Raw genomic sequence first — 23,996 nt, 5'->3', positions numbered from 1 at the left:
CACCACCACCGACACCATAAAAGTGATGCAGGAATCCAACAGGCCAATCAAGTAACGAGCTGCATCAACCCTTCATGAAAGTTTCATCAAAATCAGACAGGGGTGTTGCAGTCAGCCCCTCCGCTGTTTGAAAACTCAGTCTTTCATCCGAGTGACCACAGTTCATCCTCCTCCAAACTTTGCTGTTATGTATGAGATATCACCTAAGATGCATTTTTGACTGTAGCCCTTGCCATAATTTAACATGTTTATCCATTAAAACACAACAAGTTTAGGGTTTGTTTCCTTGCGCTGTTGAATTTTATCAACAACTGTCTGGACAAGGTACAATTTTTCATCTATCTTGGCATATCTGTTGCCACCAGAGTCTCTGTGGCATTGCCCTGACTTTGCCAAATGAACTGAAATAAAAGAGCAAAGCCTCAATGTTCAGTTGAATGGCTCCAAACATGCTTTGTGTAAAAACAAGCTGATTATCCTTGCTGTGTTTATGTCTGTCTGCTCCCCTCCCAGTGCTCCCTGCCATTAGAACTGACCTGAAGAAAGAGTAGCTGGGTCCAATGTTGTAGAGTGCGGGGCTCAGCTCCAGCTCGGGATAGTGCCGCAGATCGCTCTTGATGGAGCCCAGGCCCATTGCACACACCACAAACAGAACAGGAAGCAGGATCTGGGAGATCAGGCCCTTCCAGTCTCTGCGGCTGTGTTGGAACCTCTTCATCAGTATGGCCGCCATCTGCTGCCAGGCCAGGGCCATGCCGCGCACCATGGATGAACCGGTGAGCTCTAAAATATGGAGAGGAAATGGAGATAAAAATTCTTACATTTTTGTACTAATGCATGTACTTACTGTCTTACTGGCTTAATGATGTCTGCTGTTTCTCTCTAAGGCACACTGAGCTAAAGGTTAACAGGTAGATAGTATCAAAAAAGATGGTAAGATGGGTGTCTCGAGTGTAGAAGCTGTAGAACCAGGTCAGCTGAGTAAGTTAATGGTCAATTATTTCAGGTCAAGAAAATTTGAAATATATACATATAAAAAGAAATAAAAAGAATGTTTCAGCACACTGATCATTTTCAATAATGTGAACAGTGAAAGAAAAAGGAGAAAGGAGGGATGGACAGAGCAGAGGAAAGAAGAAAGGAGGAACTCACTGATCCGGTCACTCAAGGTTTCACTGGTGTCTGAAGGGAAGCTGTCAATGGATCCCGTGTCCGAGACGGTCTCTGAGATAGAGAGGGGGCCGTTCTCAAGCCCAGCTTCTGTGTTTCCATGAGTCAACTGAAGGAACACCTACAGAGATAAAAGCAAAACCTGTGTTTGTCAGATGGTCTATCTAATATATGTCATGGTTTATAAGAAGTTTACATGTGCGTATGATAAAGTTTTGGGGCATTTGCACATTTGCACAGGGGACACTCACAGTAAGTAGCACCCCAGCAGCTGTACATGTTTTTCTCCACTTTGACTGCAGTGTAAACCTGTGCTTTTCGTGTGTGGGTGTGTGCGTGTGAGCATACCTCCTCTAGGGTGGTGTCAGAAATGCCATAGCCTCCCAGCTGCAGAGCGTCCAGGTTGGAGTCCAGTGCGGTCAGCAGGGAGCGGTATGAGGAGGCGTTGGATGAGGTGAAGGGGGGCAGCGAGTAGACCAAGTCGCCACCCTGGGCCTCCTTCAGTCGCGCTTCAGGTACATGGGCTTGGATAAACGCCTTCAGTTCAGCATTGTCAATTGCTTTTTCGGATTCTAGGTTCTGCATCTGCACATATAAAAATAGGAATAGATAATGACATGACATCTACGTTACTCTTGTGGTTCTGTTTTTTGTGTGCGCCACAATTCTTCCCCTGCGAACATCATCTACGACTGACTCTCATGGTATACTGAGTAAAAGACGTTCACTAGGATTATCCACATTTGGAAGAAGGACCCTTCATCATAGAATGTTGTCACAGCTTTTCATGAAAGCGTTGTCCAAAGTCATCTGACTTTGCTTTTAAGGATGAGATAGATGTAGGAAACTGGCATCACATTATCTGAGAAGTTATTGAAATGACGGAGCACTAGCATAGATACCTCAGATAGATGTACATAGAGAACATGAAGCATGAAACAGGTGTAAGAAACTCTTCAGTTACATCCTGTAACTGGAGGAAACCATGGGTTTGACCAAAATATATGGCCGGCATAATCAAGAAGGGACTTAATGTGTGATCTCAGATGCATCTTTTTGCCAACTCTACACATCTAACTCGCATATAACGCCACCAAACAGGCATGGTAAAAAAAAAAAACCTCTTTTCATTTGCTTCACTGGGAAGACAGCTGAACAAAAATGTATGAGAAAGTTTGCAGCAGTCAGCACAGCATCGCATGTGCAGGGATTTGGTCCATCAAGCAGTTTTTCAGTACATGTGATACAATTCACACTGTTGCTTTATGTCGGGGAGACGAAACCTAGAATTCATTTACACACAAGTAAGACAGCTCTACTATTATAATGCACTGTGGTATGTTTCATATGGCTGCACATTGTCTAAGATGTGTCATTGTTAGGAGAACATCATGGATGGATACCTTCTTGGTGAGGGTGAGTTTGTAGCCCTGACCCAGCTTGTCTTTCAGGTGGAAGGGGGACCCACAGCATTTTAACCCTCCTCTCTCCAGGAAGGCAATGCGGTCACTCAGCACCTCGGCCTCATCCAGGTGGTGGGTGGACAGGATGATGGTGCGTTCTGAGAGGACACACAGACCAAACACACATTTGTGTTATTTGTAGGTGCATTATTATATCATCCCTTGAAATGTACACAGTAAAATTAGGTTTAATACCTAGCTTTTAATAATAACTATTTAATGAAGCTTAGTAGGAGTTTCAAGGCTTCAAGAAAAAAGAAAGTACAACACAGAAGCAACATTTAGATGTCCTTTGGCAAAATTATTTGGGATTTTTCTCATTCTCCTCTCCTAGTGATTTTGGCATCGTAAGTGTGTGTATCCTGACGCACAAACATGCGCACACTACACACATCCAAATAAACAAACCAAAATCCAGGCATTACAAAGCCCGATGCAAGCTCTGTCATACACACACACACATCATCAGAGTAACAGGCGCACAACCAGCAAGCGATGCAGAAAGTTTATTTTCAAATACATTCCCCTGGCACCAAACTCTCACTAACATCTGAGACAGGGCCAATTACACAGGATATTTTCTACATCTACAATTATATGACATTTAGCAGTCTCCCTGCCATTACCGCCGCTCCCCTAAGAGAGCCTAAAGAAAAAGTACTTCTGGATTTATTTTAGAATAATTATATGCTAAACTTAAAGTAGGAAGCTGAGCAAGGGAAAGCCATACAGGGCCGGTTCCAGGTTCACTGTTCTCATAACAACATCAGTGGAAAACACCACAGCAAGAGCTTGTATCATCTGTGCCATGTGAGTGTCAGCAATGTGCATTTTAGTATTTTTGTGCAAGGATTATTATGATAATAATAAAAAATATTTGTCCATTTCAATGTTACATACTGGCTATATTTTACATAAGCAAGTAAACTTGATTTCTAAAGTAACTTTAAAAATCAAGGTGCTACACAGGTGCACATAAAATACAATACAATAAAACACAACAGGAGAATAGTCAAACTTACAGAATAAAATAAAGTGCAGAAAGAACACCATGATACATTCATCATTAGCTATACCACTTATCCTTTTAGGGTTGCAGGGGCACTGGAGCAAATCCCAGCTGACATTGGGAGAGGGTGGGTCTATCACGGGACTGATATATCGGGACAAACAATCATTCATGCTTACATTGACACCTACGGGCAATTTAGAGTCGCCAATTAATCTAACTTGCATGTCTTTGGATTGTGAGAGGAAGCCAGAAATCAATGTAGGCATGAGGAGAACATGCAAACTCTACAACGAAAGGCCCCAGCCGGCGACAGTGCTAACCGCTGCACCACTAGAAAAATAATAATTTATAAAAATATCAACCAATACAGGTGGGTTTTTAAAAACTTTGTAATTCAGCCAGTTTAAGTCTGCCTGGACTGGAAAGATATGTTCTCTATGTCTAGTGTTTGTCAGAACAACTTGCTGCTGGATTCTCCACCAATTACAAACTAACTGCTGCGTCACTGAGGCATATAAAAAAAGATTTATAGGAGAAAAGGGAAGAGGAAATGAGGGTGTGGATAAGTTGCACAGCTATGTTTTTGGGTAAAACTAGTTTCAGTGGCAATATGTCTGATTTATATGAACTCCTCCATTTCTTTCTAGAATGTTTTAAGTTAGCTGTCAGTAGTCCAAATGTGGGGGGTGGCACTTTAAAAAAAAAATGATCAGGACCAATTACCAGAGCTTCAGTTTTATCAGAATTCAGTTGCAAGACGTTAGAGGAAGCTACTCTTTGATAGCAGCAAGGCAGCAGTGCAGGGAATCTGGATTGTTAAAATTTTTAGGGATAAACGAGACATACGACTGGGAGTCATCGGCGTAACGATGGTAGAATGTATTGAAGTGGCAAATAATATGGCCAAGGGGTGGCAGATACAAAGTGAATAAAATCGGGCCAAGTATCAAGCCTTGCGGGATCCTGCATGACATAAAAGGAGAGAGTACTTTTCTCGTTTTGTTCTGTTCATTTTTTCTCTTGCTGCTATTTCTTCCTGCTGCTCTTCTTACTATTATTATCATCATTATTAGTGGTAACGGTAATGGTCTGTGGTAATAGTAATAATAGCAGTCAAGTATCTGTAGCTTGGGGTTCAATGGCGGGTTGGTGAACTCAAATTAACAGGAAAGCTTTTATAAGTGTTCATTGCGTGTGTGTTTGTGTGTGTGTGTGCGTGTATCTGAGACACTCACGCTTCTTATGTTGGATAACAATGTCCCAGATGCTGCGCCTGGAGCAGGGATCGACTCCTGTGGTGGGTTCATCCAGAACCACCAAGCGAGAGCCCCCTATGAAGGCGATGGAGATTGACAGCTTGCGCTTCATGCCCCCCGACAGGGTGCCCACCCGCTTGTGTCTGTGAGCGTACATGCCTGTCTCCTCTAGGATTCTGGTAGGGGAGTCAATGAAACGCATTTAACACAGAGCTCATGTTAACATACTTTTTCTATGCATTACAACCCAGTTTCTGAGTTATAGTCATCAGTTCTATCAGTTACTCAGGCGTCTTGCACTGCAGGAACCAGAGGAGAGGTACAGTTCCTTGCCTGTAGGTTCAGCCTTATTACTGCTTCTCTTGTCATGCAGAAAGCCTCCAGAAATAGTCTCATGATGCAACTGGGGGTTCAACCTGCAGCTTAATGATGCCACAGAATGAAAAATGATTTTCCTCAGACTTGCTCCCATAAGCTTGTCCAAAAAAGATGCAAAGGAACAAAGTGTGATAAAATAAAATATTTTACAATTCTTATGCAAAATGTGAGCTTGAATCATTTCACAGCTCTTGAGATGCTAAAATGAACTATTATTTTGTTCTTACCACGGATTAGAATTCTGGCACCAAGGCCTACAGACACCTGTGAATTACAGCAATTATATCCATAAAATCTGATTGATGATGACCATATCTGACCATTACTGGCACTGGTTTTTTTTTTTTTATTTCCCCTGTGTAACCTTTGGTGTTGAGCACTGGTTAGTGCTCACTGTCTATATTTCCTTTTTATTAGAAGAATTAGCCATCGACTGACCTAAGGACACCGTTATTTGATATCAGGTTGTAAAGCAAGTCAGCATGACCGATAAAATGGCACCACCACATCATGTACAACCTCTGATATCATCTGAAAGACACAGTGATTTTGATATACTGAGGATGTTCTCTTTGCCACTAGATGATTGATTACTTACGTTCGGACTTGCTCGTGCAGTTCTCTGTGTGACCAGTGCGGGGCCTTGATCTGGCCGTACAGCAGCAGGTGCTCCTTGGTGGTCATGTGGTCAAAGAGGACATCATATTGCATGCAGACGCCCAGCTCTCTGCGAACATCATCGATGTTGGTCTGCATGTCTCTGCCGTACACCTCTATTGTGCCGGAGGATGGGGCAAAAAGGCCAGTCAGGAGAGACCTAAACACAGAGCACCATCATTTATTAAATGAAGCACAATACTGCATTGCCAGATTTAATTCTGGCTTCACAGCTCATGTAGAATTATTTATGATCATCTCAGAGTTTTTTGGTTATTTCATGTTTCACAATAGAAAAATCAAACACACTCTATTATGAGCCAGGTTTTCTATTTTTTTGCTCATATTTGCTACCTGAGACACAAAAGGTTGAAAATGCCCTTTCTTTTAGTTCCATTTTCTATCTTTGTGTACTTTTTCACCAGTGATTTCATCTTAAATTATTTGTTGGTTCCAGGAATATTATGGGACAAGAAATTCCCTCTTGGTTTTGCTTGTTTTCAGCATTGTTAAATCTTATTCTGCGACTGCACTTATTGTGCGTTGCTCTGAATAAGAGCATAAGCGAAATGAGTCACATTTAAAATGTAAATGTAAGTGCTCCCGTTGATGAAGCCCCATCAGGCTAAGCTCTACCACGGTTCATTTGCTGTGCCAGATTTGAACAAAACAATCTCCCTGTCAGCAGCAAACCTTTGAGATGATTAAAGGGATCCACAAATTAAATTCAAATGACACAGCATACAATGTATGAATGGTCGAAATGCATTTGTATTCATCTTAAGACATGCTGATACAGTGAAAACTGGGAAAAATTGTGCCACACATACATGGTGGTGGTCTTGCCAGCTCCATTGTGACCAAGCAATGAGGTGACATGGCCCTCGTAGAAGGAAACATTTAGGTTTTCAATGGCTACTCGATCACCATAGATCTTGCCGAGACCATGGAGGGCAACGCCCACAGGGAGCGCTGAGAAATCCTCACCATCCTGGGAGGAAAGAGTGCTCTGGCCTGAGAGAAACATGGAGACAAAGGCAACCTGTAAATCAAACTAACAGGGGACAGGAATTAAATGAAGAGTGAGGGGGAAATATAAATGTCGCGAGGCATCAGGGTTAGAAAAAAAAAATGACAGGCAGTGAAAGGGAAGACATCATGTTCTTGCTTCAAAACACACACCAGAGGACACAGCATCACTTATTGTTATCTGCAGCAGGATAGTACAATGCCATTTTTTTCTGTACCTTTTCCCTTGTCGTCATTGAAGACAGGTTGGTTTCCCTGCATGATGTTGGTGAAGAGGAGTCCTCTGCCCACCTCACTCTTTGACTTAATGCAACAGCACAGGTCGGCCCAGAAGGAGGCTTTGAAGGGAAAGTACCATGGAGCTGGGATGCCATATTTTCCTAATAGGTAAAAAAAGAAGCAGACACTGCTCATTAACTGCTGCATTTGTTTCAACTAGTCGTTGAGCAATATACACTTCACGTAACATTTTAAGATATTATTGCCACTATGAGAGTACAAAGAAAAATCACCATGAATGTAAAATAATATCAGTCAAAGGCTTATTAAATCATTGATGAATTCTTCGCATCAGGACTCCTTGATATAAGATCCCTTTGCTCACATTTTCAAAGGTTTCTTTGATTTTTAGTGTTTACCTGGGAAGACCATGCGGATGTAAGCCCCAATGATGAAGTAGAGGACGGAGTCGATGAGCATCAGCCAGCAGAGCCAACCGAATGAGGCTGTGTCACCAGCAATGGGTGAGGTGTATGAGTTGCTCCAGTGAATCCCTAAAGAAGAAAACAGAGTTTTATGTTGCCTTCCACTGACTCTGTTGGCTTGTTTGATGATAGTCAGACGTTTACATGCTCATACCTTCTCCTTGAGACTCGTAGCGAGAGATATATTGACTGGCGTAACTGAAACAGGTCGGGGAAAACACGCTCTGTTGGAAAGTGAGAGGCAAATTAGACAGGATATAGAAACAGCAGCAGCAAAGAAAAAAGAATATCAAAAAAGATATCTTTTTTTTTTTCCACAATGCCTTTCTATAATTCCACTCATCTTTACTCTTGACAGCTCTGTGGAGTATAAAGTGATATATTTCAAAAGTTTTTCGTGACATGATATGAGGAACTTTGTTGAAGGCAAATAAGGCTTTAGATGTGTGCACTGATTTCATGTTGAATGAAAAATAACAATAAAGCCTCATAATGGAAAACAACTGAGGGCAAAAGCCACTGTTTATCCAGACATACTCATAACAGAACTGGCATTTGTGCAGCTGTGCTAATATAGTTTGAATCATAATATCAGTAAAATTGTTTTCTAAGATGGATAGAGTAAATGACATTCTGGAATGAAGTGAAATGACATAATTTCCCCTTCTACATTCCTTATTTCTTCATTTAATCCAGGGCAAATTGAATTATTTGGTGTCTTAAGTTATTACACATGTCACAGGAATTTAATATACATAACTAATGATACAGGAGGTTCAGACGTTCCTCACCAGAGCGCTCTTCTGGGAAAAGGTGAGATTTGTCTCCAGGGCCATGACCACGATGAAAGGGAAGAAGCAGAGGATGTAAAGGAGGCTGCCACTCAGGCCGGCGATGTAGGTCTTGTCAAAGAAGGAGCTGATCAGGTAACTGAAGGCCAGGATGCTTAAACCGTAGTCACAGAGGTACAAGAAAAGGAGGAAGCCGTCACTGCTGGGCAAGATTCTGCCGTACTTCAGCACCAGAGTGAGGATGAAGATGGTCAGCACCAGGTAGGCGGCACACTCCAGGAACCAGGCGAAGAAGTGGCTGAGCGGATTGACTCCCATCATCTTCATGTACTGTGAAACAAGGAAGAAAAAAAAAGGATGTGAAAACACTGAAATGTTAGTAAAAACAAAGACAGTTTTTGTGCTTTCTTGCCACCAGTGCCTGTGAATGTTTACAGCAGTGAAAAGATGTGAAACTGAATGCCAGAAAGTCTGGAAGTGAGGCTGTGCTCATGTGTCTGAGAGAAAAGTATTGCTTTTCACACTGTTAACTGTGCTTCAGAAATAATTTGTGTTTTTTCAATGAGTGATTAACACAACCAGTGGACCCACCTAACCCAAAAGCCTGCGTTCGATGCAAGAATACAGTGGCAGCTTGGATCAACTTTACCTCGTGCAGCCTCAGTTCTCTCTCATGCACCAGTTTCTTCACAAAATCAGCCACGAACAGCACCCAGGCTATCATCAGCATGAGTGGGAAGACAAAAGAGATGGCCTCCAGGTATCTGGGGAATACAGAGATGCCAATTGTCAGTCAAATTTCTAGAAAACCTAACATCCAATCACTGTCAACAACAGGAGATGAAAAGGCCTATCACTCAGTCACTGGCTTGACAGAGAGAGACAGCGCGATGCAGAGAGGAAGAGCGATGTTGAAGGAGGGTTTGGGGACTTTTGACAGCCATGTTCTTATCCTCGTGTTATTTTCAAAAAATAAATGTTTCTCTATTTTATTATTATTATTTTTTAACTTAATCATATCTGGGGCCCTGATACATGGGAATTTAGTGCTTGGAATTTTTAATACCACGCATCCATATTATACAGCTATCGTGTCAGAAACTGAGTTGTGTAATAAATCAGAATGACAGAGAGGCGAGGATCATCATATCTTACAGTTGGTCAGAAGGCAGCCAGCCAAACACAGTGGCCCGCTGGTGTTTCTTAGATGAGATATCAGCACTGTCTTAAGTCACACTCGAGGGCAAGCGCAAACATAGGCATTACATTCGAGCATGATTTATCGGACATAGTGTTGTGTTTTCGATGCACACGTTAATTCCAAACCCATGTTGGACTAGATATATACTACAGACATGAGTGGTGTTCTTCATGGATGGATATTAAAGGCCTGAAGGGTGTCTGAGCTTGTGTGTGTGTGGTTTCTCAAAAATGAAAGCACAACAATGGTGAATATTCATTGACATGGTGTGGAGCCAATTATGATGTGAAACGTTCCTGTGAATGAACCCAACTGGCAAATGAATAATGAGAGAGCATGCATTATTCCACATCAGTGCCTGTACATCCGCTCGGGGACCCTGTGTATCTTTTCACGTTTCCATGCATGCATTCATAGGGAAGTATGTTCATGCTGTAGCTGTATGTGCTTTTTTTGCACGTATGTGTGTGTATGCCAGTGAGCATCTATGTATTTGGGGGACTCACTCATCACGGAGATGGCACGGATAAGGGAAGGGCTGCAGCTGGACGGCCGGCTCTGAGACTCTCTGCCCGGTCTGGGTCTCAATGATAGCGCGATCAATGTTTTCCTGGAGGTAGACAAAGCCTCGGTTGTAGCGCATGGTCTGCCGGGCCAAGATGTGAGTGTCCTTCACGAAATAGGGGTCCCGGACTCTGTCAGTGCGCATGACATTGTCCATATGCATGCGGATAGTGTAGCTGACTTTGGGAGGCAGGGAGGATGTGGAGGATGTGGTGGAGGAGGAGGAGGAGGAGGAGGAGGATGAAGACCTGGCCTTGCGCTTCTTGGAGGAGTCCTCATCTTTGGGAAGCTTGAAGATGACACCTTAAAGACAGATTGCACTATCTCACTGCATACAGTTTGTACTGGGCAACATTTAAAGATCAGATAAACTCTGTCTAAGTTCCTTGTCCTAGATACTGTTGCACTGAGTCAGATCTCTCCAAAGTGTCCTCAATTCAGCTGATTATCAACAGGGAGGACCCGTTGCTCTTATCTTATCCACAAACTAACACAGACACAGGTCCAGTAGTGCATTACTGCACAGTGAAAGGCAAACTAACAACATGGGTATTTGTAGAACTGGGCTGTAGTCCTCTGTTATCTGGACAATCCTAATGGGAAATCCCCAGTAGAGGGAAGATTAATCAATACTATGAATCTTTTTCAAATAGTTGTATTACAGTGTGCATGATTCAGTTGTCAAGAAATGGAAAACCAATCAAAATGAACCTCAATTCAAGCAGATTAGAAACCATTGCAGTTCCTGTAGTGAGTCTGCTCTATTTTTACATAAAGATTGTCCATTATACCCAATATCTACTCACTTGCATAGAGATCGCGATTTTTGGCAAGTTCCTGAGCTACAGTGTTGAGCTGCTCGGCAGAGTCGTAGCCACGGTAACGGTCAAACTTGATACAGGAGGAGAGGTCCACCATCAGGGTGGACAAGGTGGTGATCTGGTTCAGTATGTGTTTGTTCTTCTCCAGCATCACTGTCATGTTAGCTTTAGAAAAAGAAAGAAAGAAATTAATGAACAGTGGCAAATTAAATTTCAGTTTTGATTGCTGTAAATCTATATTGATGTTTGTTGTGACTGTTCCTGTTATCTTACATCTTAACTAGGGTAGAAATGTAGTCTGACAATACAAGGTAATCTAATTAAGTACCTGTATGTCAAAGTTAGAGCTTGCCAGGTCTGACTTTGACATGACTGACATGTATAATCTCATCAAGGAGAGAAGCTTTAAGAAAATCATGTTGAAATGAGTGTAACATTTCCTATGAACCGAAGGAGCAGTCCCATTTTCTGATTGTGTGGATATTTTACAGACAAGAAGAGAGGGAGGAATGTAAACGTAAGCCTGCTATCTGCAGCTTACAAAAGTAAGACCTTCCAATGCTCACTCACAGAAGTTGCTGAGCGTCTCCTTCATTCTGCCAACATTGATGTCTGTCTGCATCTCAATGAAATTCTTCACAAAGGAATTGCCGAGGGAATTCTGACAAGAGGGGAGAGGGAGTGGAAGACATGACGCACAACATCAAGATTCAGGCGCTGAAACTCGTCGAGGACCACTGCAAAGTTTATCTCTAGACTTTCCTACAACAGTGAGCTGGCTAAAAAAGTAAGATATACAGGAGGCAGTTCTGAGTTTATGTACCTGCAGCATTGGTAAAGTGTGGCTGAGTATTACAGCGGACTCCATGATGTAGTTGGAGGAGTCAATCCAGTCTTTTGAGTACTTCCTCAGATTTGCAAACTCCTGCAAGGTGGTGTTGGCCTGGGCAAGGTTAGGACAAGGACGAGAACATGTGAAATGGCTGGGTATCAGCAAGATTTCATAATCTGCTGTGTATGTGTTTGTGTCTGTGTCTGTGTCTGTGTGTGTGTGTGTGTGTGTGTGTGTGTGTGTGTGTGTGGCTGTTTAAACCTGTGAAGGCAGCAGTATACTAAAAACAAAGTCAAGCTTGCACAAAATAGAGCCTAAGTAAAAGACAGTGGTGCATACGAATATCCATATTCTCCAAAACCTAGCATTTCTAAGCCATTGGGGGGTGAACGAAGACGTAAGAGGTAACTATAGCCTAGAAAAGCTAGAAACAGCACTGACAAAAAACTACTGAAAGAGGTGAGGCATTTTGGAGGATTTAGAACATAAAGTTTACAAAGGTCATGAAGGTGCTAAATCCCCATACATGCTGGCTGTGAGGCGTTTCAACTGAAAAACAAAGGAAAAGAAAAGAAAGTGGAGATGCCCTCACACAAGGGCAATCACAATTGTTTTCATATACTGGAGACAGGTGAGTAAATAGTTTAACAAGGTTTTCCAGGTAACCTGTGTAATATAGTTGGTCGCATATGTAGCACTTTATGTCCATATATAAAACCCCCCCCAAAAAAACAAAAAAAAAACAACATATTTTTTCTTTCAGAGTGAATATCAGCTGCAGAGTGAGTGGATTAAAGGGCAGAGGAGGTAACTTGTGCATGTGTTAAGTTATACGATATGTACTGTATACCTTCTCCATTATGGCCCTAGTGACGGGGGTGTCAGGGGTGTACAGGATGTGTCCCATCAGCATTGGTTTGAGGAAGGCCCAGGCGATGGCTCCTCCTGTGGTATTGACCATGTCTAGGTACATGTTCATACAGAAGGGAGCTATACAAGGAAACAAAAGTTTAAAGAATAAGCCTGTTGCAAATCCCACTAAAAGACCAAAATCAGGAAAACATATGTCAGTCTCTTAATGCTTAGTTTTGCTTAATGACTTTAAAATTCAGTGTCCAAAAACCCCAAATCTGTCCTCCTTCCCTACATACTGGCATTTCGCGGAATCTTGAATCTCTCAATCATCTCCTCCCTCCGCTGGTTATCTGAGAATGAGGGGTTTGACTCGGACGCGACGGGGAGTTTGGAGATTCCAAACAGAGCCAGGATACCGTTACTGCACAACGCTCGAGAGAGGGTGACAAACGTGGCTTTAGTAGAGATGGTGCTCCTCTGTCCTCTGGTCATCTGGGGGGGAAAAACGGAGCTTGAGACTATTTCTGGAGCACCAAAATATTTGCATCCTTGTTTTTGGCAAAATAGAACATAGAAACGCACACGAGAACATTGTGGGTGTAGCAATGTACAAGTAGTAAAGGGTACACACTTGGCTAAATTCGTTGTCGGCCACCAGGTTGAGGTCTTCGATGGAGAGCAGGTAGCTCTGCAGTTGACTGATGGCAGGGGAAATCTTGTTCATCATGTCTGTTATAACTTCAGCCATCTGAAGCATAACTCCCACCACGCCCTGCATTTCTTCAGACAACACCATCTGAAAGTAGAAGATCAACATACAAACATATTTCTATTGCTGTTTTTTTTTTGTAGATCCTTTTATAAAGCCTGATGAGTTGCATGTTGTGGAAGACAGCAGCAAAGTGCTCTGTCAAACTAAAACTCATTTGAATGAAAAGTGAATAAATAGAAAAAGCCTATCCTCAAAATGAAAAATGCTCTGCTAGGACCATATCCTATAAGTTTCACACCCTCACAAAGTCACACTTTCATACTTCTCTCTTCATCATATTGCAACATTGGTGACCTTTTCCTCTCTGTCCTTGTCATTACTTTATGGTTTCTCTCATCATACATTGAAATAATCTGACCTTCTCAGTGGAGGGAACACGATAAAGAAAAGCAAGTATTAACTGATATTTAATCAGTGCTATTGTTCACCATTCGTAACCAATCTTTATTTGTCAAATTGTCTGATTTGTCTGAAGTCTTATTTTTATCAATTCTTGCAGTGTGCAGCCACATGTACAGGCAACGTTGCTCCGATAAAATTCAACGAAGAAACTGAAGATGTATTGTCAACACAGTAGCACTGCCACCGATATCTGCAGTTTGGAATTTTGGAATTTTGTTTCTGGCCTCCTGATGGATGTGAGTCCAATATTCACTCTCCTTTTAACTCGTGAGGGAAATAATATGTACACCAGCTAGTTGCTAACTACGTCTATCTGCTGGTAGTGCACAGTGGACTTTTGAGAGCTGCAAACTCCCTGTTACGTCTGTAAACTGTGCTTATGAGAGTATTAAAATGAACTAAAACAGTAAAGTTGTGGGCCATCAAAATGAAACAATGATCTGTAACAGGTTAGAAAGTTCCATAAAGCTGACAGAAACTCATTTTATGTGGGTTCATCACTACCAGAAATGCTTTCAGTTCGTCCCTTGATCCCTCCATGAGAGCAGTTTAAAATACAGCTGAGAATCAACCAATCAGTATTTGTTGCATTGAATTTATATTTAGTTTAACAGCCTTCCAGAGGTCCAGTAGGGAAAAGTGTAAAGTAAAGAATAAATGCATGAACCGGACGCAGTTATTTAAGAGTTTGAACTGCAGAACAACCGTCACTGCAAACAAGTGGATTTCTTCAGGTTAACTTGTCATCATTAAATAGGATTAGTGAGCAGTGCTCCCCTGTTGCGGAGTTATGTACACGTATAAGTGAAGGAATTTTGATTAGAATCAAAAATCAAGTCAAAACTACAAATTAAGACAGCATATTAAATTAAATCCAGAATGAAAATAATGAAAATTGATATTTTTACAGTTAAACAGAGAAAATGTTGCACTTGAAATAGAAAACAGATCTATTGAAGTAACCCCTTTAACTGGAACTGTTCTATACCTTGATAAATATGGACACCACTTGGGTTTTTTTGGGATGGACAGTGTTTGCTGTCTTAGATCAAATAGAAAAACATCAGTTGCAGTATGAAATATATTTTTTTAAAATGTATGACAGAGAGAGCTTTGTCTAGTGAACAAACATTTTCTTGCACAAAAGCAATTCTCTCTGTCTCACATGTTCCTCAAACAAACAGACGGCGGCATCAAAAGTATATCGTGACTGCCCAACAGAAACAATTTCTTTGTCATTTCAGCCGCTACAGAACAATGTGCAATCATCAAATTCACACATTCTCTACAAAATGACAACTTAGTATTGCAATTAAGTACTAAAGAAAGTAAACTATGTTATTTTCGTACTGACAAAAAGACTCAGCCTTACTCTGTAGATGACTTTTTCCATGTTGACATGACGAGCCATCAGCAGGGAAAAGCTGTACCACTGCTCAACAGACAGGGAGCAGAAGGCCTTTAAGATGACCATGTCTGCCTCTTTCATGTTCACGGGTGCGGTGGAGTTGCACTGACGCAGGTTGACCAACCACGACAGGATCTGGCAACAGGAGCACAGGAAAAGGTATGTCATGCACAAAACTACACACAGCTATAAAAATGGGCCCTTGCTCTCATAGTGCATTCACATCAGTGATACCAGATTCCTATTTCCATGGTAGTCTTTATGTGGTAAACAGGCTTCCAAATCCCTGCAGTAGTGTGGCAATTTGCAACCTGGTGGGTGTAAGTTCTCCTCCATTTAGTAAAAATGGGTCAGTTTTACCTCTCTGTACGCAAGAATTGTGGGTAATCAAACATGCATATCGAGACAATTCTGAGTGGTAAAACAGTGAAAGGACAACCAGATACTAACTGTTCTTCAAACTGGCAATCATGGAAATGTGTTTGTTCCAATTCAAAGGACACACAGGTCAGCTACAACCCCATTTAGTGTTGTTATTTTACTCACCTGTGTAGTGTGCAGACAGTAATGTGGTGCCTCCAGCTGACAAACTCAATTAAAGTGATTTTCTCTGCACTTGCTTCATAATCTGCAGTGTACTAGCAAAGACCTCCAGATGACAGCCTTTTATTCTACTAAATCATGTCTGCTCTAGAGAAATGGTCCATGGAGAGTGGCCAGCCACTGAATGATTTTGATTAGGCCTGTAATTCAGAATCCATTGTACTGTAAAGTCAACAGTTTAATTCTTTTTTTAGCCTGATTGATACTGTATTAAATAGAACAAGCTTGCTTTACAAAGCGCACCTTCTGTGCCATTAGCTGAAGGTTACCGGGCTCTCCCCAATCAAAGTAGAATAAGTTACATTTACTGTAAGTTGCACCATGTAGCACCACCCTTAAGCAAGGTGCATAGGCTACATAAGCCTCATGACAAAAACAATACAATGATGCAAGTCTACATAATATGCTCATTTGAAAAAGGGGAGATCTGGCACAGTTTTTAGGCTGCAGAAGTATAGTGCTTCATCTGAAAGAGACCACAATGGGCCTGCTGAACCTGACAGCCTAGCAGATCTGGCAACCATCAGATGTGAAAACATGGACCTTGTTACACAGTATTGGCTGAGTAATTTAGGAACATGATTGCTCTGCACGGTTGCACAATCTGAGCAATCTGTCTTCAGGTTCACTAAAGACGTGACTGAATGTTTGCTTTCACACTTGCAGTATGTACTGTATGTGGATGCATAATGAGGATGCACTGGGCTCACCTCTAAATTATTGTTTGGTAGAGTTGTTTCCATCAGCAGGTACAGAGCTATTGGATCAAAATCCATGTGTTGCTGAACATCCAGAATAAAGGCGGTTTCATTTCTCAGCATCTCACCGACCGTCACCGCTCCTGGGGAGTAAAGTGATGTAAGTGTATTTCTAGATTCATAATGTTTTATAATTCATAATGTAGTACGGTATAACAATTGCACTCCCAACCATAGAATGGCTACTACAGCTGCCTAGAATGTGTGCGCATGTAGGTTTCCTTTTTCTATTTGACAACTGGTACTACCTGTTTTATTACAGAAACTGCTGTTTAGAAAGAGCTACATCTGGCTGCTGAGGGTATTCAGCACTCAATGACATGTTTTCTCAGCCAGCCGGTCACAATGAAGCAGACAATGTGACACTGACAATGTTTACCAGAGCAACAATCTTGGATAAAGTGACATTGGAGAAATAGGCGGCTGTAATAAGTTATTATTGTTAGATAATCAACAAACAAACAAAGTGGTAACACAAGTGAGTAACAGGTGAGATGAACTGAGCAGTCGGTTGTTATGGAAACAAGGTTTGTAATCTGCTTTCTTTCTAGTCATTGCACACCAGGCAGCACTCTTGTAATACAAAAGTGACCATATCCTTTTTAAAATACACACCAGACCATGTAAATGCTTGATTTAATGCAGCTTCACTACCCTGCACACTATTCACTCACACACTGCAAATCCTCGGTGTGGCAGCTAGACATCAGTGTTTAAAGCTTGCTGGCAGTGACTGGGGAGGGATTGTTTCAGTGTTGGTATAGATACATATATTTTATGTGCATTGGTGTTTTGTTTACATGTTAGCACTGATGCCAGCTGCTGTTATTATATATTATTATTACATGATCCTACTCTCATTTCTCTTAATGACAGAACGGCACTGTGCATTTGTTATCTCCTGCAAAACCTCAAAAAGATTTTGATAAAAAACAAAACGTGACCAAAGCCTTAAATAAGAATTTTCACAATAAAACTACATCGACACATGAAAAGTATGGTACATACAGTATATACATATCCATTTAGGAAACTAATTGATAAATATTCAGTTTTGATTCATCTGTACATAGACTTCCCTTTTCTATATTGATAATTAATTCATAATTCCCCTCCCCAATATCATGCTGTATTCCATCATGCTGATACTGAAATACTGAAACGTCATGATACAGAAAAATGTCTCACCTGGGGAGGTGATGTTAATGTTGAGAGGGCTCAGGATGCTGGTGTTAAAGCCCATACCTCGACTCAACACAGAGGTCCTGCAATCACACACACACCCACGAAAATTCAATTAAACCAACACATCGAAACTTCATCTACTGGCTCCAAACAACAGCAATCTGTAACTTTAATTGAGATCTATAAAGTGCCAGCCCAGACCACTCTCTGGTACTTTTAAGCAAATTATACCAAAGAGATAAGAGGGGTAAAGATCTAAACCAGTGGTTCTCAAACTGTCCCCCTTCAGAGAGTTCATGCCGCCCCACCCCACAATTATTAACAATTAACAATAATAGGGGAAGCAACTGACAAAAAAGATTGAATTATAGGGGAAAAAAAGGTCAAAACAATAGCATTAGCGAAATCTTGTTTATTTATTTTCCCTACATAAATTACATTCATTCAACTTAATTGCACTCCATATTTTTCCCCTGTTCGTCCACACCCTACCTGCAGGGGCTCCATGGCCCAGCCCAGGGGCCGGGCCCCCGAGTTTGAGAATCACTCAAAGGTGAAAGCAGCTTTCTGTGAACAAACTGCTGTGAAAGCCTTTCAAATAAAACACATCTAAGACGGATGAAGACAATGCCAATACCAGTTTGCGTGGACATTGTAGGTGCTAGGATTTCCGATGAAGGTCTGGAAGACGGCATCGGTCAGAGCGGTTGTGTTCATCATCAGACTCTCAACCAGGATCTGCAGGCTGGGCAGGAAAGTGTGACACAGCTGACCAGGCTCGATGGAGAGGTACCGCATCAACAGATGCACAGACTCTGTATTCTCCAAGGCGCACACCTATAACAAATGTAAGTCACATAAGCACCATGTGATCCCACATTTGAAGCAAAGATTGGTTGGTTAGTCATAAATTGCAACCTACTGTGGCATAGAAATATTTTTACTTGATTGTTCATTTTAGGACATTACATTTGGGGTTAAAGCCTGCAAAAAATAAAAAATAAATCTGTCTCACTGCTTCAAAGAACTCCACTCCAACTAAAGAATTTGATCATGATGGTTTCTCTGAAAAGTTTTTCTGTCGATGACTCTGACTTCCAGACTTTCGCTTTCGGGTCTGAGCAAAACATTGAATACTTTGATGATTTCTTATTTTTTTGGCACAAACACCAAATAATACCAAACCAGCCTCACTGTCAGCCTACAAAAAACAATTTTTTTCAAACTGTAACCAAAATCCAATCAGTGTTGTTGTTGTTATTGTTGTACATATTTGATTATAAGACAGCGGATCAACCCTTTTTAAACCACAAGTCAACACGACCACCCTAATAACATTGGATACTTTTATCATATTTGTGGGTGGGTCTAAGCCAGGGTAACATTAGTGTTATGTTGTAGCTCTAAGCTCTGAAATATCAAAATGATTTAAATTGTATTAAATTAAAAATCTTCAGTGTTTTCAGACATTCTGAAGTCAAATCTTTTTTCCCATTTTGATGAATGATAAATACGTAAAAGTGGCAGGGTTAATGCAGAGACCTGGGATCTCAGGTGGCCAAGTTGCTCTGTGAACTGCGGGTCTGTCACGCCAATTTGGACGAGCTCAGTGACTGTTTGCAAGGTCTGCTGCATGAGGATCAGGTTCTCTGTGAAGGAAGGGAGAGGGCAAAGGAGAAAGAAAAAAAATGAGGGTGAGAGAGGTTATTGGAGTTAGACAGAAAGATAGGACGAGAAAGGAAAAAGAGGGCAATAAGGTCTGTAAGGTGAAGGAATAACATGACATCCCACTGGGCTTCATTACGACTCACACCATTACAGGGCAGCGTCGTCAGGCAGCGAGCAGCAAATGATGTGCTTAAAGTGAAGCCCAGTGCGGGACTGTTGGGGCCAGAAGGGCCAGCAGTACTAGATGCTGTCGTGCATTAAAACACATCTGACAAGCCCCAAGAAAGGCAGCACCTCAGGTAGCAAGATGTGATGACAGAATATTTAATTAGGCCAAAATTAGACAATGGTGATGTTTAATTTCAGGGTGTTCAACACCTAGAGGTCTTTGCAATTACAACAGTTCATTCTGCGTGTGTGTGTGTGTATGAGCATGTTTGCGGAGAAGTGAAGCTACTGCTGCTTACAGAGTGATTCTATGCACTAAAGACATTATCACACAAGCACAGGCGCCAATCAAATGGAGGTCATAGATGTCCACTTGTGTGAGTGCAAGGGGAGACGTTTAGCGAGGGCGGACAGGATAAGTGATTGAATTCTACTTTGCTAATGAGATTTAAAAAGGTGCTGAGTGGCTTTCTGCTGGAGAAGGGCCATATGGCCTTGGGCTCTTTGGGAGCTCAAGCTAAGCTGGTGTGAAGTCTTATTCCTCATATCTTCAGAATGAATTATGCCACACTATAATCATGTATACAATAACAACAGCATTAACAAAACGTTTTATCGTCTTCCCATGGTCTCACAATAGCTGTGAAGGTCAGAGAAAAAGGTGGCACTGTTCCAAGCTGTGTGACTGTTTAATGGCGCAGGCTGGCATACAGTGCTTATAGATACATACTGTCACAGCTGGTATGTAAACACAAGCTGCAGCATCAGTGTGAACTCTACAGCACAGTGACAATTAGGCCATGCATGAGTGGGAGGGAATTCACTGCGGAGTCAGTAGGTAAAGTTAATTCGGAGAAACTGAAAGGATAACGCATCATTCATTTGGGGAGTCTCCATTTAACTAATGAGTGCACATTTCTCATTATAAAGCTGTCCTTGGCCGAAGAAGCCTCCAAATGTCCTGAGTCAGAGAGACAGTAGATCTGAACTGTAATGTTACCTTGAGACTCATTGGCCAGAACTCTGCTGATATTTCTAAGCACAGAGGAGAATGGAAAGCCATCAGGAAGCATATCAGCAGCATTCACCAGGAGATCCATTGATGACCTGGGGAAGATTGAAAAAGGACTGTTTATCATACAAGGACCAATGGGGACAACATAATGGTGAAAAATTAGGCAAAAGAGCCTGATAACAAGCAGTTATTTCTGGATCCTAGGGCAAATTTAGATCTTCAGCTAGATACTGAGTTCACACAAAACAAATCGGGAAAAAATGTTTTCTTTTTTTCCCCTGATTCCTAAAGCTGTATTTGGCCCAGTGCAAATAATACTTACATCTGGAATGCGCTGGGTAGAGTGAGAAAGGAGAGCACCCCAAGGGCAGCATTAATGGTATCTTCACGAGAGGCATTCAGGCCCCACGGCATCTCACTCGTAGCTCCCTTCAACACAACACTCAGGTCAGGATTGGCAAAGAACATGTGGACTGTCTCCATGATTTCTCCTTCGGTAGGAAGGCCAGAGATGGCTTTGAACATGGCAGGGTAGTCGATGTAGAACAGGTCTATGAAGTCATCCATCGGGTCCCTTGTTGGCATCAACGGGGCCTCGCGTCTGTGTCGGACCCTCATCGCATGGCTACCGCCCATCATTTCTGGCTGAAACATGACCTGCTGTTGGTGCATGGGCAGCAGAAGACCACTGGTGCTCACCAACTGCCTGAGCATTGCAATTATGTTTCCAGCTAGGTCTTCAAACAGCTGCGTGTTTGCTGGCATGTCCATACTCATCTGGCTCAGGACAGACAAGAAGGACTTCAGGATGTCATACATTTTGGGAAGCACCTGGGTCAGCAGATCTAGTCCAGACGCTTGAGTGGAGGCCAACCATGCAGACATATTGGCCACCTTCTGGACAATCAAGATTGTGCCGTTGGATGTCAGGAATTGCTCCAAGGCTTGGTAAACCATAGGCTCATCACCAAATATTTTCAGTTCAGTCATCAGTTCGACAGCCTGTCTCATCAAGCCAGTAAGAGATGCCTCATCGAGTCCAGAAAAATTTCCATAATTTATGGAGAAGATGTCTTCTGAGGTGATGTTCGCAGAGGTGAGAAAGATCATTGCTACCTGTTTGAGGAGGTCTTGGCATGAGCTGCTGTTTGAAATAAGATGACTGTTGCTCATCATGTGGTACAGTGCTTTCTCCATAGCTCCAATGTAAGGCTGGAGGAACGGGGCCACCTTACGCAGCTCATCTGTGAGCATTTTGATGGAAGACAAGCTGTAGAGGGGAGAAATTCACTGAATGTCAGGTCAAGTTCATTCTTCAGATGTAGCCTCATATAAAAATAGAAAAATTTGAAATTTCCATACACGATGGACTTAGGACTAATTCTCACCAACTTCTTTCATGCAAACCATTTTTTACATTTCCTCAATACAATGATTCCATAGAGCTCCAATTTTTCATATTTGGCCAGAAGTAATGTTTCTTCATCATCATGCTTTATACTTATTAACACAGTTTTCTCATTTCATCCTCAAAATAGACTGTGGAGTCTTTCCACTGTGATCAATGATCTATAACTCATGTAGTCAGACCTGATTGATTCCCTACAATATGCAGAATGTGATCCTTATCACCATGCCCGGCTCATTATTGCAGCTGGCGCATAAAGGGAAATCAATTTTAAGAGGATGTCTCAGTTAGCTGAATCATGGTTAAGCCACTATCTGCGCAGGCCTCACTGTTTTCAGCCAGACCCGCATTAAATTAATCAAGTTGAATGCAAATGTGATCACTCCAATTCGTTATGTAATCATGTATAAATCAAATTGGCTTGACTGGTGCATTGTGGATAATGTTGTAGCAACAAATGTTTCAGCAAATCATATACAGATGAGTCTGTATCTATGGGTCTGTATAGAAATACAACTGGCTCTGAATTCAATGGAAATGTAGGGAACATTTCCACAATCAAATAAAATACTATTAAATATGATCAGACTATCATGTTCAGTGGGTTTTGTTTAGTGGCTGCACTGCATTTTATGACTGCACCACACTGTCCTCATATTTTACGGCTGCACTGTAGCCTGTTCTGTCTGATCTACAGAGGCATCTGTTGCTGAAAGAAACAGGAAGTGCAGTATGATGGGTTTCTCATTATGCGATTTTGGAGCATCATGTCAGTAATGACATAATCTGATTTTAGCTGTAAATAGTCACCTGTTTTGTAACTGCATCTCCTGGAGATGCTCCAACCAGTAAGACTGTGCCTCTAGGCTCAGAGGCTGGCCTGCCAGCATAGAGAACTGGCTGCAGAGAGTCATGATGAGCTGCTCCGTCACACGTGTTGCGTTAACATTGCCTTGGTAGAGTAACTGTATGTTCTTGACAATCGCGGCAGCTGTTGCACTCACATTCATTGGTCTTACACCCATGTGCTGTACAGACAACACAAAGCAAGAAATGGACTGTTAACAATTGGCAGCTATCTCTGTGTGTCAACACTGCCACCAAGTGGTGAAACTGTTAAATGTACTTGAATAAATATTGTATTTTTGGCACACATTTTAATATTTTAGTCCAGTCTGACAAACAAATTCAAAATGTAATATCCTCCTATGAAATTAGTTCCTTTGCAATTTCCTATTCAATTTAGCACGCCTCCACTCACACTCATGTTCAGGTTGGAGTAGACAGTCTGGGATGCAGCATAGGCCTCTAAAACAGGCTGCAGACTGATGTTACACCACATAGCCATGGTGGCAGGGCTTAACCCTGCTGCCTCCCCTACTGGCTCCCATGCTTTGAGAGCTTCACTGCACTCCAATGTGGCATTAGCCTGGAGGGAAAAATGTCAACGAAAAGACAAACATGTCATTGTGTTTCACATGCATTGTTCAGAGAAAACCAGTTCAGATGCAAGACAGACATGGACACAGAACAAAGTATCCGGGAAACAAAAGCCAGTGGCAGGAGGAAAATATCATGATCTCTTTGTTCTTGCAATTTTACGGAAAGCAGAGAAAAGGGCAGCGATCTCACACAGGTATCATCATTTCACACAGACTGACACACCAGGTATACACCCACACATACTCCATATGCACACACAATGTATGTGTACATAAACTGGGTTAGCTATAGAGTCTCCCTCAAAAGTATACACAAGACAACACTTTAATAGTAAGTATACTTTCCGAATGGCATGGATTAGAGCCCATCTGATACTGGCTTTCGTAGGCTGATAATGATATCGACGCATCAGAAAAATATGTTCTAAGGCCCG

General features: G+C 41.8%; 1 protein-coding gene across 1 annotated transcript in view; it reads right to left on the bottom strand.

Moving 5' to 3' along the window:
• The window catches only part of abca12 (ATP-binding cassette, sub-family A (ABC1), member 12), a 64,365-nt gene that overhangs the window by 19,326 nt on the left and 21,043 nt on the right, over positions 1 to 23,996 (bottom strand). Inside the window, exons 24-51 of the mRNA XM_023428595.2 lie at positions 23,382 to 23,549; positions 22,931 to 23,148; positions 21,035 to 21,982; positions 20,698 to 20,804; positions 19,404 to 19,510; positions 18,499 to 18,698; positions 17,865 to 17,941; positions 16,629 to 16,759; positions 15,280 to 15,450; positions 13,365 to 13,529; positions 13,030 to 13,225; positions 12,729 to 12,868; positions 11,870 to 11,989; positions 11,617 to 11,707; positions 11,032 to 11,211; positions 10,168 to 10,528; positions 9,110 to 9,224; positions 8,461 to 8,790; positions 7,824 to 7,893; positions 7,604 to 7,738; positions 7,184 to 7,345; positions 6,767 to 6,950; positions 5,878 to 6,096; positions 4,881 to 5,077; positions 2,574 to 2,731; positions 1,519 to 1,755; positions 1,153 to 1,291; positions 537 to 783 (exon numbers count right to left, since the gene is read on the bottom strand). Of these exons, the coding sequence (XP_023284363.1) occupies positions 537 to 783; positions 1,153 to 1,291; positions 1,519 to 1,755; positions 2,574 to 2,731; positions 4,881 to 5,077; positions 5,878 to 6,096; positions 6,767 to 6,950; positions 7,184 to 7,345; positions 7,604 to 7,738; positions 7,824 to 7,893; positions 8,461 to 8,790; positions 9,110 to 9,224; positions 10,168 to 10,528; positions 11,032 to 11,211; positions 11,617 to 11,707; positions 11,870 to 11,989; positions 12,729 to 12,868; positions 13,030 to 13,225; positions 13,365 to 13,529; positions 15,280 to 15,450; positions 16,629 to 16,759; positions 17,865 to 17,941; positions 18,499 to 18,698; positions 19,404 to 19,510; positions 20,698 to 20,804; positions 21,035 to 21,982; positions 22,931 to 23,148; positions 23,382 to 23,549 (5,573 nt within the window). The remainder of the gene's footprint in view (positions 1 to 536; positions 784 to 1,152; positions 1,292 to 1,518; positions 1,756 to 2,573; positions 2,732 to 4,880; positions 5,078 to 5,877; positions 6,097 to 6,766; positions 6,951 to 7,183; positions 7,346 to 7,603; positions 7,739 to 7,823; positions 7,894 to 8,460; positions 8,791 to 9,109; positions 9,225 to 10,167; positions 10,529 to 11,031; positions 11,212 to 11,616; positions 11,708 to 11,869; positions 11,990 to 12,728; positions 12,869 to 13,029; positions 13,226 to 13,364; positions 13,530 to 15,279; positions 15,451 to 16,628; positions 16,760 to 17,864; positions 17,942 to 18,498; positions 18,699 to 19,403; positions 19,511 to 20,697; positions 20,805 to 21,034; positions 21,983 to 22,930; positions 23,149 to 23,381; positions 23,550 to 23,996) is intronic.

Source organism: Seriola lalandi, unplaced genomic scaffold (assembly GCF_002814215.2).
Source record: "Seriola lalandi dorsalis isolate HSWRI2012SDOR001 ecotype SW California unplaced genomic scaffold, Sedor1 jcf7180002054881, whole genome shotgun sequence".
Lineage (NCBI taxonomy): Eukaryota > Metazoa > Chordata > Actinopteri > Carangiformes > Carangidae > Seriola > Seriola lalandi.
This window is presented reverse-complemented; position numbering and strand designations above follow the sequence as displayed.